The 13,002-nt window shown below is 37.1% G+C and overlaps 4 protein-coding genes across 5 annotated transcripts; all 4 read left to right on the top strand.

Annotated features, from left to right (window-relative positions):
• Positions 1-117: 117 nt before the first annotated feature.
• On the top strand, positions 118-1,679 carry LOC133142964 (regulator of G-protein signaling 9-like). Its single transcript, XM_061264651.1, has 2 exons — positions 118-566; positions 628-1,679. Exons 1-2 carry the CDS (start codon positions 118-120, stop codon positions 788-790), a joined length of 612 nt encoding a protein of 203 aa, XP_061120635.1. The 3' UTR covers positions 791-1,679.
• Positions 1,680-3,363: 1,684 nt separating this feature from the next.
• LOC133142965 (parvalbumin, thymic-like) lies at positions 3,364-4,340 on the top strand. Its single transcript, XM_061264652.1, has 4 exons — positions 3,364-3,578; positions 3,657-3,789; positions 3,868-3,977; positions 4,124-4,340. Exons 1-4 carry the CDS (start codon positions 3,518-3,520, stop codon positions 4,150-4,152), a joined length of 333 nt encoding a protein of 110 aa, XP_061120636.1. The 5' UTR covers positions 3,364-3,517; the 3' UTR covers positions 4,153-4,340.
• A 1,073-nt stretch (positions 4,341-5,413) lies between these two features.
• LOC133143105 (parvalbumin beta 3-like) lies at positions 5,414-9,803 on the top strand. The gene is made up of 5 exons (XM_061264862.1): positions 5,414-5,572; positions 5,744-5,810; positions 6,013-6,145; positions 9,079-9,188; positions 9,417-9,803. The coding sequence occupies exons 2-5, from the start codon at positions 5,750-5,752 to the stop codon at positions 9,440-9,442; spliced, it is 330 nt and encodes a 109-aa protein (XP_061120846.1). The 5' UTR covers positions 5,414-5,572; positions 5,744-5,749; the 3' UTR covers positions 9,443-9,803.
• An 854-nt stretch (positions 9,804-10,657) lies between these two features.
• pvalb9 (parvalbumin 9) lies at positions 10,658-12,780 on the top strand. 2 transcript variants are annotated; one of them, XM_061264441.1, is made up of 5 exons: positions 10,658-10,941; positions 11,499-11,566; positions 11,845-11,977; positions 12,254-12,363; positions 12,613-12,780. In XM_061264441.1, exons 2-5 carry the CDS (start codon positions 11,506-11,508, stop codon positions 12,636-12,638), a joined length of 330 nt encoding a protein of 109 aa, XP_061120425.1. In that variant the 5' UTR covers positions 10,658-10,941; positions 11,499-11,505; the 3' UTR covers positions 12,639-12,780. The 2 variants fall into 2 exon arrangements, with proteins under 2 accessions (XP_061120425.1, XP_061120424.1); XM_061264440.1 differs by having other exon boundaries at positions 10,670-11,011.
• Positions 12,781-13,002: the final 222 nt, after the last annotated feature.

Raw genomic sequence — 13,002 nt, 5'->3', positions numbered from 1 at the left:
CTCATTAAGTCGCATTGTCAACTGAAGAGTCTAATGATGGAGAAACGTAAGCAAAAATCAAACTGATTTATTGTTTATCCATTCATTTGTGACATATGTACCACCCACACCTATAACATGTTTCATGTAAGATCCGTGTCCTGTCCTAGTGTCATTGTGAAATGGCCCTGCTGTTTGCAGCCATGTTGGAATTTCTTTTTGTGTTTGATCCCGCAGCTATGCCGCTTCACCACCCCAGTGCCCCACTTGACTGTATACTCCGGCCTCATGGACTCCCCCACCGCCAACGCCTCATCCTCCCTCGGCGTCCTGGCCCCGTCCCCCGTCAGCGTAGCAGGGAGTGAGGAAGAGCGGGACTGTGATGCGGCGCGAGACCCCACCTGCAAGTCGAGAGTGGTACTTTCGCTGCGGCGGCTATTGAGGCGGGGTTGCGGCGTGGGCGGCGGACCCTCCTCCATCTTCACCAGCCTTTCGCCCAAGTGCCAATCGGTCGCCGGGGCCAGCGGACGAATCCGGCCAATTAGTCCGGATTCCTCCAGCCAAGCCCCGCCCAGGAGGATTGGCAAGTGAGTGTAAAGACGATGATGATTTTAAAAAAATGTCTTAATATAAATCCCTGTCTGTCAGCTTTTTCCAGCTGAAGGTAGACATCCCCCCGGAGTGTCGGATCTACCCCATCGAATCCGAGGACGAAGACGACGAGAACCGAGCCTCCTCCCAGGGTGCATTGGGGGCCAAGGAGATCATCTGCCCCTGGGAGAGCCTCACCCCTCACAACGGGACCGGCTAAAACAAAGACAAAAAAGGTACCGAAAGGATTTTTTTTTTTCTTTCAGCCTTTTTGGCATCAAACTTGCCCTCTAATGTTTGAACGTCTGAAAAGCATTTCAAAATGAATTGTAGCGTTCCCATTCAAACTTCATTCCGAGTAGCCCCACTGCAGCCTTATTGATAATTATACGCCTTATTTAGCTTTTGCCTTACACTGCGTACCGGTAATCATATCCATTGAAAAACAAACTTACTTTATTGATATTGAATGGGGGGACTCTAATTATAAAGCACCAAATATAACATTTGGATTGAGCCCTTATTTATTGGTATTTATTTATTTATTTATTGTTGCCTTCCAATCAAAAACATGCACATTTTGTGAGTTTTTTTCTTTTATTAACTAAAATGATTCAATAAATGAAAAAAAAAGGAAGTTCTTTTATTTTTATATATTTTTTTAATAAGAAGAAAAAACTCCAACACGTGTAGATACAGTGTTCCCCTGCTATATCTGTTGTTTAAAAAGAGTATTAAGTTTAAATGTGGTTAAAGCATGTGAGAATTGTGAAATAATATTATCGTTTTTTTAAATATGATATCTCTATATTTCAAATTTGTATCTACTTAAACTGGGGGTCGACTGTACATGTTTTTCATTGGTAATAATGTACATCGAGACGAGTTCTTGTACACATGGTGAAGTCATTTTAGCAACACGTAGTTTTTAATGTGCCGCTGTTTTTGTACTATAGCAATGTTCCGGTGCTTGGCGTGAGCAACGCTAGTATGTTTACAAATGAAAAAAATGTACATTTTTATTTAAATGCTGTTCTGTTTGACGGGTATATTCCACAACTTGTGTCAAGTGCCTCTATGAGTATGTGAATAAATAACTTGTGTCCTTATTTATTTATATTCGTAAAAAGGGAAAATATTGGCGTCAGAATTTTTATTGAAATAAACTTGGCTGATGGTGTCCTCCCTCTGGCAACAAAATCACTGATGCTGGAGTTCTGCTTGCCACACCCAAACAGCATCAGGATGTTGTTGTCAGAAGTTAGCAAGAAAGGAAAAGAGCCTGCAATAAATTCACAATGACAGCTGGTCTCTTAGCAACAAGTACGCCATTCCTGCTTCGACATGATACGGCTTGTTCCCGTTGTGTTTCACATTCTATTTTCACATGGGGACTCGTGATGGATTGCTCCCCTCTCGGTTGCTTAAAATTTGATACAGCTCGACAGCGCCTTGTGTCCATATGTCACACCGGATTTGATTTCAGTTCGACTGCCTGCAGGGAAATTCAGGAAGAGAAATTATGACCCCCAGTGTTACACATTTTATTAGCAATGAATTTGTGCCTTTCTTGATTTTTATCACACCTTTCAGATTATCAAGACAATACTTCAGTTTTTTTTTTTTCAATATTATTGTGATGAACAACACACACCCAGTATAAATTTCAGTGGCTAATCCTAAACGTGATGAGGTACACAGGATACTATATATGGACTATATAACCCTGGCGATTTAATAATTAACATTACATTCATTTCAAACTAAATTAAAAAAGGAAATGCATTACTATTATATGAATAAAATAATCCATTTTACACAATAAATCACCATATTAGTCAAATAGTTGATTTTGTATTTTATTAAATACAATAACAAAGTATTCATACCTGTGTTTTGACTCCCGAGTCCCAAAATGACCTCTTCCTATTTAGCTTCCTCTTCCAATCCAGCTCCATCTAAATACTGTGCAAGCCCAAACTCTTTCATATCACTTCTTACACGCACAGAACCAAAAGTGCAATTGCCAGCCATCTGTCTCTACCTCGGTCCCATCCCCCATTTCATCCATCACACAGGAAACCAGGTCTTCCTGAAAACAAGCCACGGGAGTAAGGAAAGGCACAAGGCCAAGGTTGGGGGGGGTGCAGATGTGCGAGGGAAGGGGGGCAGAGGATGTTTTTGTCGTTGGACCGCTTCTCGCGGGTCTCACCGTAGGCCCATCCTGAGGAAACGGGGCTCGCGTCACCGCGTGGCTGAGCCAGAATCACTCACGTGGTGGTAACGTCGTAAAATCCGATTCGCTCTGGTATTCCTTCGCGCATTGGATGTGGAACAAATGTGCCTTTACAAACACAACTTCAAATCAGTCTTATAGTTCAATCAGTATAATTGCAAGGTGCATGTAGAGACATCAACTTCCGACAAACCAGTTGTTTGCTAAAGCTAAATATGAAAAGAATGTAAAACTGTGATTCCACATGCTAAATGTAGCATGAGGTAATGGAGAAGACATCTCCATGGAGCTCAGCCTGACCACGATAGATAATAACAGGATGTTTACAACTTATGGAACTGCTGCACGGATGATTAAGATGATGGCAAGGAGCCAGCGAGTAAGCTAGCAAGGAAATATTAGCATCACAACATTTGCACCAAACTTACCTGACACTGAAATATGATTATTTTTTCAAAGAATGAAGCCCAATTAGAGACTTAAGATGTACTTATGACCTCCCACCTCTGCTCTGACGTCTTTCGCGATGCTTCAACGGGCCATAACGTCTTAAGTGGTCAGCTGCAGGTGACAGCGGACAGAAGGACGCTGGTGGTTTCTGACACTCGGTGCTGGGGGTGGAAGCTTATTCACTCCACTGCCTTGTTTCTTTTACCACGTTGGCGTCAAACCGCTGTGGCTTCCACCTCAACCACAACTAACTCCGTCGGTATGGCCATCACTGATGTTCTCGCCGTCTCGGACATTACCTCAGCGATTAACGCGTGTAAAGGTATGAGCTATTTTTCGGACGCCTGGAGGTGTTAGGATAAGATTTGAATCTTAAATATTTGTGTTTTTCTTCTTCCAGCAAAGGATTCCTTTAACCCAAAGATGTTTTTCAAAGTCGTGGGTTTATCAAAAAAGACTCCAACCGAGATAGAGAAGGTCTTTAACATCTTGGACCAGGACAAAAGTGGCTTCATAGAGCAGGATGAGTTACAGTTGAGTTCAGAATTCATTTTCCACCTTTAGTTTGTTTTCTTCTCTTTTGAGTGTGGAATTGATCATGTCTCCATTAGACTCTTCTTGCAGAACTTCTCCAAAGGAGCCAGGACGTTGACTGCTGCTGAGACCAGAGGCTTCCTGCTAGAAGGCGACTCTGACGGTGATGGCAAGATTGGATGGGAAGGTATTGGAAGTATTCATTCATTTTTACAATTTTGAGAGAGTGATGCCAGTTCTATGTTAAATATTATTAGAAGTGTGCTCGAAATAATCTTCACAAAAACTGAATTTACTTGATGATTTATTTTCCCTCTTTGTTTTGTATTTCAGAGTTTTCCGCACTGGTCAAGTCTTCATAAGAGCAGCCTGACTTGATGTCTCTATGATTTATTGTATGGTAATAATCTCAGGGTGGATGTTCTAAATTAGCCACAGACACAAGAGCTTGAGTAGAAAAACTTTCCAAGTGTTTAAATGAATCTTAACTGTAATGTTATTCCTCATACTGATTCTATAAATAAAGACGCACACCCTAAAAAAATGAAGTCTTTGTCATTTTAGAAGCTTCAGTAAAAAAAATGTTTTGCAATAAAAAAAAAAGATTTATGATGTTATTGATTCTTGTAGTAGTCATCATAGTCGTATTTATGATTGACAGTAATCGGTGCGGTGCGCAGGTGAGAGTTAACAATCTGGCAGTTTGACAAAGGAACCCTGAATTCTGGCCCAGCCTCAAAATGTTTGGAAATGAACTGGCCGGCGGCACCGCCGTTCCGTGCCAGCACATTTCCTGGACTTGTGTAAGTGAGGCCGCATTTATTTAAAACTTTCACACTCGCAAGCAGACGAGCGTAAGTAGATGGCGGCGAAACATCCACTTCGGTATCAAATTACGGAATGAATATAAGTTGTAAAGTTTTATTCTGTTTCATTTCAGCGTCCGTCTTTCTTGACAGATCTCGGGTTATTTACGGCCCTTTTTCAACCCAGTCAAGATGATGTTTAGAATGGATGCCTAAGACGTTGCTTGCTTTTAATGGCCTTTAAATGCTCCTGTTAGGATATTTGTAATGCAACACGGATATTGAAGTAGGTGCAGGAATAGTTACAGTCTCCGACGCCCCGCGTCGTCCGAGGTGACTGACCTCGCTTGACCGTGACACATTTTAAATTGACATTGTAAGTTGATTCGACCAATAAGAACTTGACAGAATTAAATATCAGTAAATCAGCGGTTGAAATTATTCATTCGTTATTACTTGATTTTCTCTCGTCCATCCATCATTTTAGTTAACCATGTGTCAAATGAAGCTCCGAGGAGCAAGTTGTGGACAAACCCCGACTTAGAGGTTGCTGCGATACCAAACAAACCCACCCAGCTGTCGAATATATCGACCCGATGGCCTCGCGCCAAACCGAGTCGGCCCCCGTGTCTGTCTCTCTGCTCTCGAGCGCGGGTTTCACCCCAATCAGCAGCGTGTATAATTAGCCCGGCGTGATACCGACCACTTTTCAACATGGACCCTTTGCACGCCACGTGAGCCTACCATTTAAGCATCTTCATTTAATGTACATATAAATAGAACAGCTGCGTCTACTTGACACATTTTTAGCGTCTGCTTCGACCATGCTGCGAAGCGTGTCTATTACTTGGCCTATGCATCATGTTTCGGCCCAGTGCAGGTATATAAGTTGATGCAATATCGCCGCCGGGCCCCACTGCAGTGAACAGATTCTTCTCAGTGAACCCTCTCGAGTCTTTTGAGATCCAACCACAAGGTGAGTTTCACTCTTCCTGGGCTTAAGGTCTTCAACTTCACACGATGGAAGTCTGGGAGTTATGGAATCAAGCGCAGGACTTTTTTTTTTTTTGGGCCGGCTAACTTTTCTGTTTTAAATGAGTGGAATCCAGGTAGATTTTGACATGTCCATCTTTTGCCCTTTTTATAGTTAAAGATGGCATTCGCCGGAATTCTGAGTGACTCTGACATCACTGCAGCCCTTGCTGCTTGCCAAGGTAAAAATTTCATTGTAGTCGGAGTCACACATTGAATTGACTTGTGATATGCAATAACGTTTATTTACACTTCTAAATACGCTTATAGACAAAAGTAAATCGGCCTTCACGGTGTTACACCCGCACTTTTTCCTCTTTGTCAAGATGTCAGAAAGCCAATGATATGTGAGAATGTCCATCATGCCTACATGTCTCCTGCCAGCTGCCGACTCCTTCAACCACAAGGTGTTCTTCGCTAAGGTCGGGCTGGCCGGCAAGTCCGCCGAAAACATCAAGAAGGCTTTTGAGGTCATTGACCAGGACAAGAGCGGCTTCATCGAGGAGGACGAGCTCAAGTAGGTGACGCCCCCCCAAGACCCCATCCAAACCCCTCCCACCCCTCTTTCAGCTTAGATTTCATCTTCTCAGAACCTTGTGTGTAGATTGGATGTCTGGAATGAGAATGATGTCAGCACCGTGCAACATCTGAGAGGATTTGAACGGCTGGGTGTTGAATGGCCTGACATGCAGATAATTATGGCATGCATGTTTGACTTACAGAATGCAGTATTTTATTCATTATTATGTCATGTCGATTTTAGTATGAATCTGAATGCGAGGACAACGCCATAACTCCATAACTCTATAACTATAAGTCTATAACAATATACCTATAACTATTGCTATAAATATAATAAATAGTGCTGACTTTCTTAAGAGCGGGGTAAAAATACACGTACACGTAAGGCGATGGACCGAAAAAAAACATGTCGAATTGATGGCGGAAACATGTTTTGCATTGTACTGTCGCCCTCTCGTGGTTAAGGTCTGAAGCACATGCTTAAACCATTATAATGTTGTACAATACAATGAAATAAAGCAAAATAAATTAAAATAACTACATTAAAAAATGAATAATTATAAACATAATAAAATAAAATGTAGTAAAATATAGTAAAATATAATATTAATATATTATATATAAACCGTGACGGAAAAAAAAAAGTGGAATTGATGGTGGAAGCATGTTTTGCGTTGTATATATAATATAATAATATTAGAATTTACTATATCTTATTATATTGTATTTTATTATATTCATAATTATTTATTTTATAATTTAGTGGTTTTAATTTATTTTACTTTATTTCATTTTATTGTATTACGTTATAATGGTTTAAGCATGTGCTTCAGACTTTGACCACGAGAGGGCGACAGTACAATGCAAAACATGCTTCCACCATCAATTCCACATGTTTTTTTTTCAGTCCAGTGCCAGTCCAGTGCGCAACATGGCTATGCGTATTCTATTCTATTCTATTCTATTCTATTCTATTCTATTCTATTCTATTCTATTCTATTCTATTATATTATATTAATATTATATTAATATTATATTATATTATATTATATTATATTATATTATATTATATTATATTATATTATATTATATTATATTATATTATATTATATTATATTATATTATATTATATTATATTATATTATATTATATTATATTATATTATATTATATTATATTATATTATATTATATTATATTATATTACATTACATTACATTACATTACATTATAATAAAGGGGTCTGTAGACTTTTTTTAAACATGTCGAATTGATGGCGGAAACATGTTTTGCATTGTACTGTCGCCCTCTCGTGGTTAAGGTCTGAAGCACATGCTTAAACCATTATAATGTTGTACAATACAATGAAATAAAGCAAAATAAATTAAAATAACTACATTAAAAAATGAATAATTATAAACATAATAAAATAAAATGTAGTAAAATATAGTAAAATATAATATTAATATATTATATATAAACCGTGACGGAAAAAAAAAAGTGGAATTGATGGTGGAAGCATGTTTTGCGTTGTATATATAATATAATAATATTAGAATTTACTATATCTTATTATATTGTATTTTATTATATTCATAATTATTTATTTTATAATTTAGTGGTTTTAATTTATTTTACTTTATTTCATTTTATTGTATTACGTTATAATGGTTTAAGCATGTGCTTCAGACTTTGACCACGAGAGGGCGACAGTACAATGCAAAACATGCTTCCACCATCAATTCCACATGTTTTTTTTCAGTCCAGTGCCAGTCCAGTGCGCAACATGGCTATGCGTATTCTATTCTATTCTATTCTATTCTATTCTATTCTATTCTATTCTATTCTATTCTATTCTATTCTATTCTATTCTATTCTATTCTATTCTATTCTATTCTATTCTATTCTATTATATTCTATTATATTCTATTATATTATATTATATTATATTATATTATATTATATTATATTATAATAAAGGGGTCTGTAGACTTTTTTTAAACATGTCGAATTGATGGCGGAAACATGTTTTGCATTGTACTGTCGCCCTCTCGTGGTTAAGGTCTGAAGCACATGCTTAAACCATTATAATGTTGTACAATACAATGAAATAAAGCAAAATAAATTAAAATAACTACATTAAAAAATGAATAATTATAAACATAATAAAATAAAATGTAGTAAAATATAATAAAATATAATATTAATATATTATATATAAACCGTGACTGAAAAAAAAAAGTGGAATTGATGGTGGAAGCATGTTTTGCGTTGTATATATAATAATAATATTAGAATTTACTATATCTTATTATATTGTATTTTATTATATTCATAATTATTTATTTTATAATTTAGTGGTTTTAATTTATTATACTTTATTTCATTTTATTGTATTACGTTATAATGGTTTAAGCATGTGCTTCAGACTTTGACCACGAGAGGGCGACAGTACAATGCAAAACATGCTTCCACCATCAATTCCACATGTTTTTTTCAGTCCAGTGCCAGTCCAGTGCGCAACATGGCTATGCGTATTATATTATATTATATTATATTATATTATATTATATTATATTATATTATATTATATTATATTATATTATATTATATTATATTATATTATATTATATTATATTATATTATATTATATTATATTATATTATATTATATTATATTATATTATATTATATTATATTATATTATATTATATTATATTATATTATATTATATTATATTATATTATATTATATTATATTATATTATATTATATTATATTATATTATATTATATTATAATAAAGGGGTCTGTAGACTTTTTTTAAACAATCATGGAGCAAATAAGGAGACTTTTTTGACAGCATGTAAATAATAACATGAAGCAGAACTAAAAATGTTGAGAAAGTCTGTTTTTCTGTGGTCCCGGTGCAGGCTCTTCCTGCAGAATTTCTCTGCTAGTGCCAGAGCGCTGACTGACAAAGAGACCAAGGCGTTTCTCCAGGCTGGTGACACTGATGGCGATGGCAAGATCGGAGTTCAAGGTAAGAACAAGGTCACGTTGTGTCCCCAACTACTTTAGGAGAGACTTTTTAAAATTTATTTATTTATTTATTTATTTATTTATTTATTTATTTATTTATTTATTTATTTATTTATTTATTTATTTATTTATTTATTTATTTATTTATTTATTTATTTATTTATTTACTTACTTATTTGTAATGATATGCACTATTTAATCATGTGTATTATATTCTCATTCTCTGCAGAGTTTTCTGTTATGGTCCAGTCCTAAACCAACAAGCTGACCAACATCTTACTTGACTACTCTTAAGGAACAACTTGAGCCCAGATATTCTCTTCTTCATCTCTCACTTTCTCCCTTCAACTCCATTTTTTTTTTATACATTTGGCCATTGAGCTCTGAAGCCAAATCAAGCCGCTCCGCCTCCTGTTGGTTGTGCTGCCCACAATGAATGTAGCTGACTGTGTGGTGTGCGTTTGTGTCTTCCTTTCTTTCTCTCTCTCTCTCTCTCTCAAATACTTCTGACGTCATCGTTGTACTGTGACCTTTGCTTACTGTGACATCAGTGCTGGTGCACTTGAATGGCAAATGGACGGACGATGAGAACAACAATAAAGGTGCTTTTTCAGTACCACATCTGCCCCTGGTTTTTATTTCATCAAGTTAGTCTTTTGTTGCCTATTTCTGAGACGTTGTGCACTTCTGCAGTAGGGTATTAACCACCCCCATGTCCAAAAACGCACTATTGTAGTATTGTTACATTGTCTGTTCACAAGTGTTGCCGCACCATTTGTGTTCAAATATGTCTAACGTTTGCAAACTACATACTGATTTTATACCTATTTTATTTTGATCCTACACTTGTATTGACAATGCAAGTGTACCCAATTTAAATGCTGATTAATCTTGGAATTTGTTATCACAAGGTGGCGCTGTAGCTCTGACTTGCTTTTCCGAAGTTGTTGAAGGCTTATTGATTTAATCGTAGCAATAGTTTCTGCTACTAAATATCAATAACACTAATTAAATGAACACACAATAGTGGCGCGGTACTAGCAATGCTGACACACCAAACCCCAGAAGAAGAAACAGGGAGGAATAATGACCTTTATTCCCTTGCTTCTCGTTATTAAAGAAAAAAAAAAAAACTACCTGTGCTGCGTTTGACAGAAATGCTGACTGAAATCACCAGAGATGATCCTGCTGCCTTTGCAGAGGAAACCCATCAGTGAGAAAGTAGCTGGTCGTCACGGTAACCATGGGTCATTTAATTTGTACTGCACTTGTGGAATTGTCCCCAATTTTATTTATTATCGTGCACTCCATTTTCTTTTTCCTTGAAGGCCCGCATAAGGCCCCTCCCCTTTTAATTCAGATGTCTAAATACAATATAATAACATATTGACATATTTAACTTGGTTTTTTTTTTTTAACCTCATCCACTGCCTCTTTTTACCTCTTACCTCATCTATCAATTTTAAACATCAAGCCCTGATATACAGTAGATTAAAGCACTTTGCTTAAATGTGATATGTGTATAATCTCCAATATGCACATGCGGAGCGAGCGAGGGAGGGAGGCTGGAAGAGAGAGCGAGAGCATAGAAAGAGAGCGCTCGGAAAATTTGATTGGATGAAAAAAAATCAGTATGCGTTTTAGCTGAAAGGAAGAGTGAGCAGAGCTATAAAAAGTTTATCGGGCAGGTAGAGCAACACGAGCTGCGAGGAACATCTGATCCCAGGGTGGAAATTCAAGCAGAGTCTATAAAGGTGAGGCTGCCACCACAAAGACTGTTATCTTCTGTTGTTTTGGACCTGAGAGGACACCAAGTCCACAGAGGTGAGTTGCATATTTGGGGGACATGGAATTTGCCTCATATGCACTAATATGCCATATTTGGAGGCTCTAACTGAAAACTTTAAAGAAGACTTTATAGTGTGTAGGAGTAGGCTGCACACTGCACTCGATCAGAGGTGAAGGGTTTACTCAGATTTTGGTTTCTTTATTTAGGAGACGAATATTGGATGATGCAATGCAGTTGTCCGCCTCTGTAAACAACACCCACAATCTTGAACATATTTAAATTAGCTTTATAATCTTTGCAGCATTTGCTTCCCAATAAACCAACACTTTTTTTTTTTTGTCTGCCAAGATGTTTTTTTTTTTTTTTTTTTACCAGGCAGTTTGTTAGAAATAGAAATGTAATAAATTTAAGTGAATTGAAATAATTAACTTGCTTGCTAACTAACACGGTTGGCATAAATGTCAATAATGAGGGAAAGATGAGAAATGTCTCATTTGCAGGGTTTTTCTTTTCACTCCGCAGAATCAGCATGTCCCTCACTTCCATCCTGTCGGCTGAAGACATTGAAAACGCTGTGAAAGACTGTCAAGGTGACACAGTACCCAAACTATAATATAAAACAGATCAATCTTCGATTGCCGTAACCTCTAACAAAAGACAAGGTTACTAATCTTTTCTCTGGCTGCATTAATTTCACTTTTGTGCACTACAGTACCATCTTATCTCCACCTCCATGATTGCAAAAGCTTTTCAATCATCCTGTCCCTTTTGGTCGTTGCATGACTTTGCTATACGTAAAAAAAACACAGTCAAAAGGTCAAAGCTCTTAGCAGTGGCATCCATTGTTTGTGTCGGAAACTTTCTACAGCCCCAGACTCATTCTCCCACAAGAAGTTCTTTGGACTATGTGGCCTCTCCTCCAAGACGCCTCAGGAGATCCAGAATGTCTTCCAAATCCTCGATGAGGACAACAGCGGCTTCCTGGAGGAATCGGAGCTGAAGTGGGGACATCTTTTATGTTGTACTTGTTGATTTCAAGACATAGTAAAATAGAACAGTGTGCATGACAGAGAGATTAGGGCCTACCTAATAACTCACACAGCTGTATTAAAGCCATCCCTTTGTAATCCGTGTGGATTATACATGTTTAAGTGTTATGTTTTTGGCGTTACATAATTCACCTTTTACTCTGTTGGGATGTGGTAAAATAGTGTGTCTTTGTGATTTGCTGTGTTTCAATTATTAACACAACACATCTTGATTGACATTCGTGTTAGGTTTTTCCTGCAGCGGTTTGTCCCGGGAGCAAGAACGCTGACTGAGGCTGAAACCAAAAGCTTCATCTTGGCGGCGGATGACGACAGCGACGGAAGGATCGGAGCAGAGGGTTAGTATCTGATTTCATGCAGCTAAACAGGCATTCAGGCACTTTTCCTGCAAGTTGCTACCCTGACGCACTCAAGTTTAACTAAAGCTTTTCAATTATTTATGATGCTGGACAAATTCCACAGTACAGTTTTGTCTGTTCTGATAAATAAAATATACAGATTTTATTTTGAGTGGATTGTTATACATGTGTATGCATTGAGCGATGTATTTTCAGATGTTCTATTCATGATGTTTTGTTTCTGTTTAGAATTCCAGATGATGGTTCTGTCCTGAGTCTTGCATGTGGATCAGTTTGCTTCCATTTCCATTGATTTTTTTTTTCTTCCATTGGCTTGTATTTCAGTGAATATTATATGCTTAATTTCCTTCCTAGCACTCATTAATCGAGAATAACTATTAAAGTTTTTCCTTCAAACCTGTGACAATGAAAGAAATTAAATGTGTGGGCTCTCTGTTTTATCAAATAGTTTGTAGCAATAGATAGTCAAGCGCCTTGCAACATTAGTTTTCCAAAATGACTCTTCTAATGTCTCAATGTAGGAGAAGTACAAGTTGCTTCTCACTAGCACCAAACTAGCATTTTAACCCTTTTAATTGCTTAATCTGTTTATTAGAAAAGAGTGTGTGTGGGTTTTGT

Source organism: Syngnathus typhle, linkage group LG18 (genome assembly GCF_033458585.1).
Source record: "Syngnathus typhle isolate RoL2023-S1 ecotype Sweden linkage group LG18, RoL_Styp_1.0, whole genome shotgun sequence".
NCBI lineage: Eukaryota > Metazoa > Chordata > Actinopteri > Syngnathiformes > Syngnathidae > Syngnathus > Syngnathus typhle.
The sequence above is the reverse complement of the archived record's forward strand: the minus strand, read 5'-3'. Positions and strand labels throughout refer to the sequence as shown.

Excerpts from the sequence above, each read along its gene's own strand:
- LOC133143105 (XM_061264862.1), top strand. The coding sequence starts at position 5,750 with ATGGCATTCGCCGGAATTCTGAGTGACTCTGACATCACTGCAGCCCTT. Across the intron at positions 5,811-6,012 it reads AGCCCTTGCTGCTTGCCAAG|CTGCCGACTCCTTCAACCAC; the intron begins GTAAAAATTTCA and ends GTCTCCTGCCAG. Across the intron at positions 9,189-9,416 it reads TGGCAAGATCGGAGTTCAAG|AGTTTTCTGTTATGGTCCAG; the intron begins GTAAGAACAAGG and ends CATTCTCTGCAG.
- LOC133142964 (XM_061264651.1), top strand. The coding sequence starts at position 118 with ATGTTTCATGTAAGATCCGTGTCCTGTCCTAGTGTCATTGTGAAATGG. Across the intron at positions 567-627 it reads CCGCCCAGGAGGATTGGCAA|CTTTTTCCAGCTGAAGGTAG; the intron begins GTGAGTGTAAAG and ends CCTGTCTGTCAG.
- LOC133142965 (XM_061264652.1), top strand. The coding sequence starts at position 3,518 with ATGGCCATCACTGATGTTCTCGCCGTCTCGGACATTACCTCAGCGATT. Across the intron at positions 3,579-3,656 it reads AGCGATTAACGCGTGTAAAG|CAAAGGATTCCTTTAACCCA; the intron begins GTATGAGCTATT and ends TTCTTCTTCCAG. Across the intron at positions 3,978-4,123 it reads TGGCAAGATTGGATGGGAAG|AGTTTTCCGCACTGGTCAAG; the intron begins GTATTGGAAGTA and ends TTTGTATTTCAG.
- pvalb9 (XM_061264441.1), top strand. The coding sequence starts at position 11,506 with ATGTCCCTCACTTCCATCCTGTCGGCTGAAGACATTGAAAACGCTGTG. Across the intron at positions 11,567-11,844 it reads CGCTGTGAAAGACTGTCAAG|CCCCAGACTCATTCTCCCAC; the intron begins GTGACACAGTAC and ends AACTTTCTACAG. Across the intron at positions 12,364-12,612 it reads CGGAAGGATCGGAGCAGAGG|AATTCCAGATGATGGTTCTG; the intron begins GTTAGTATCTGA and ends GTTTCTGTTTAG.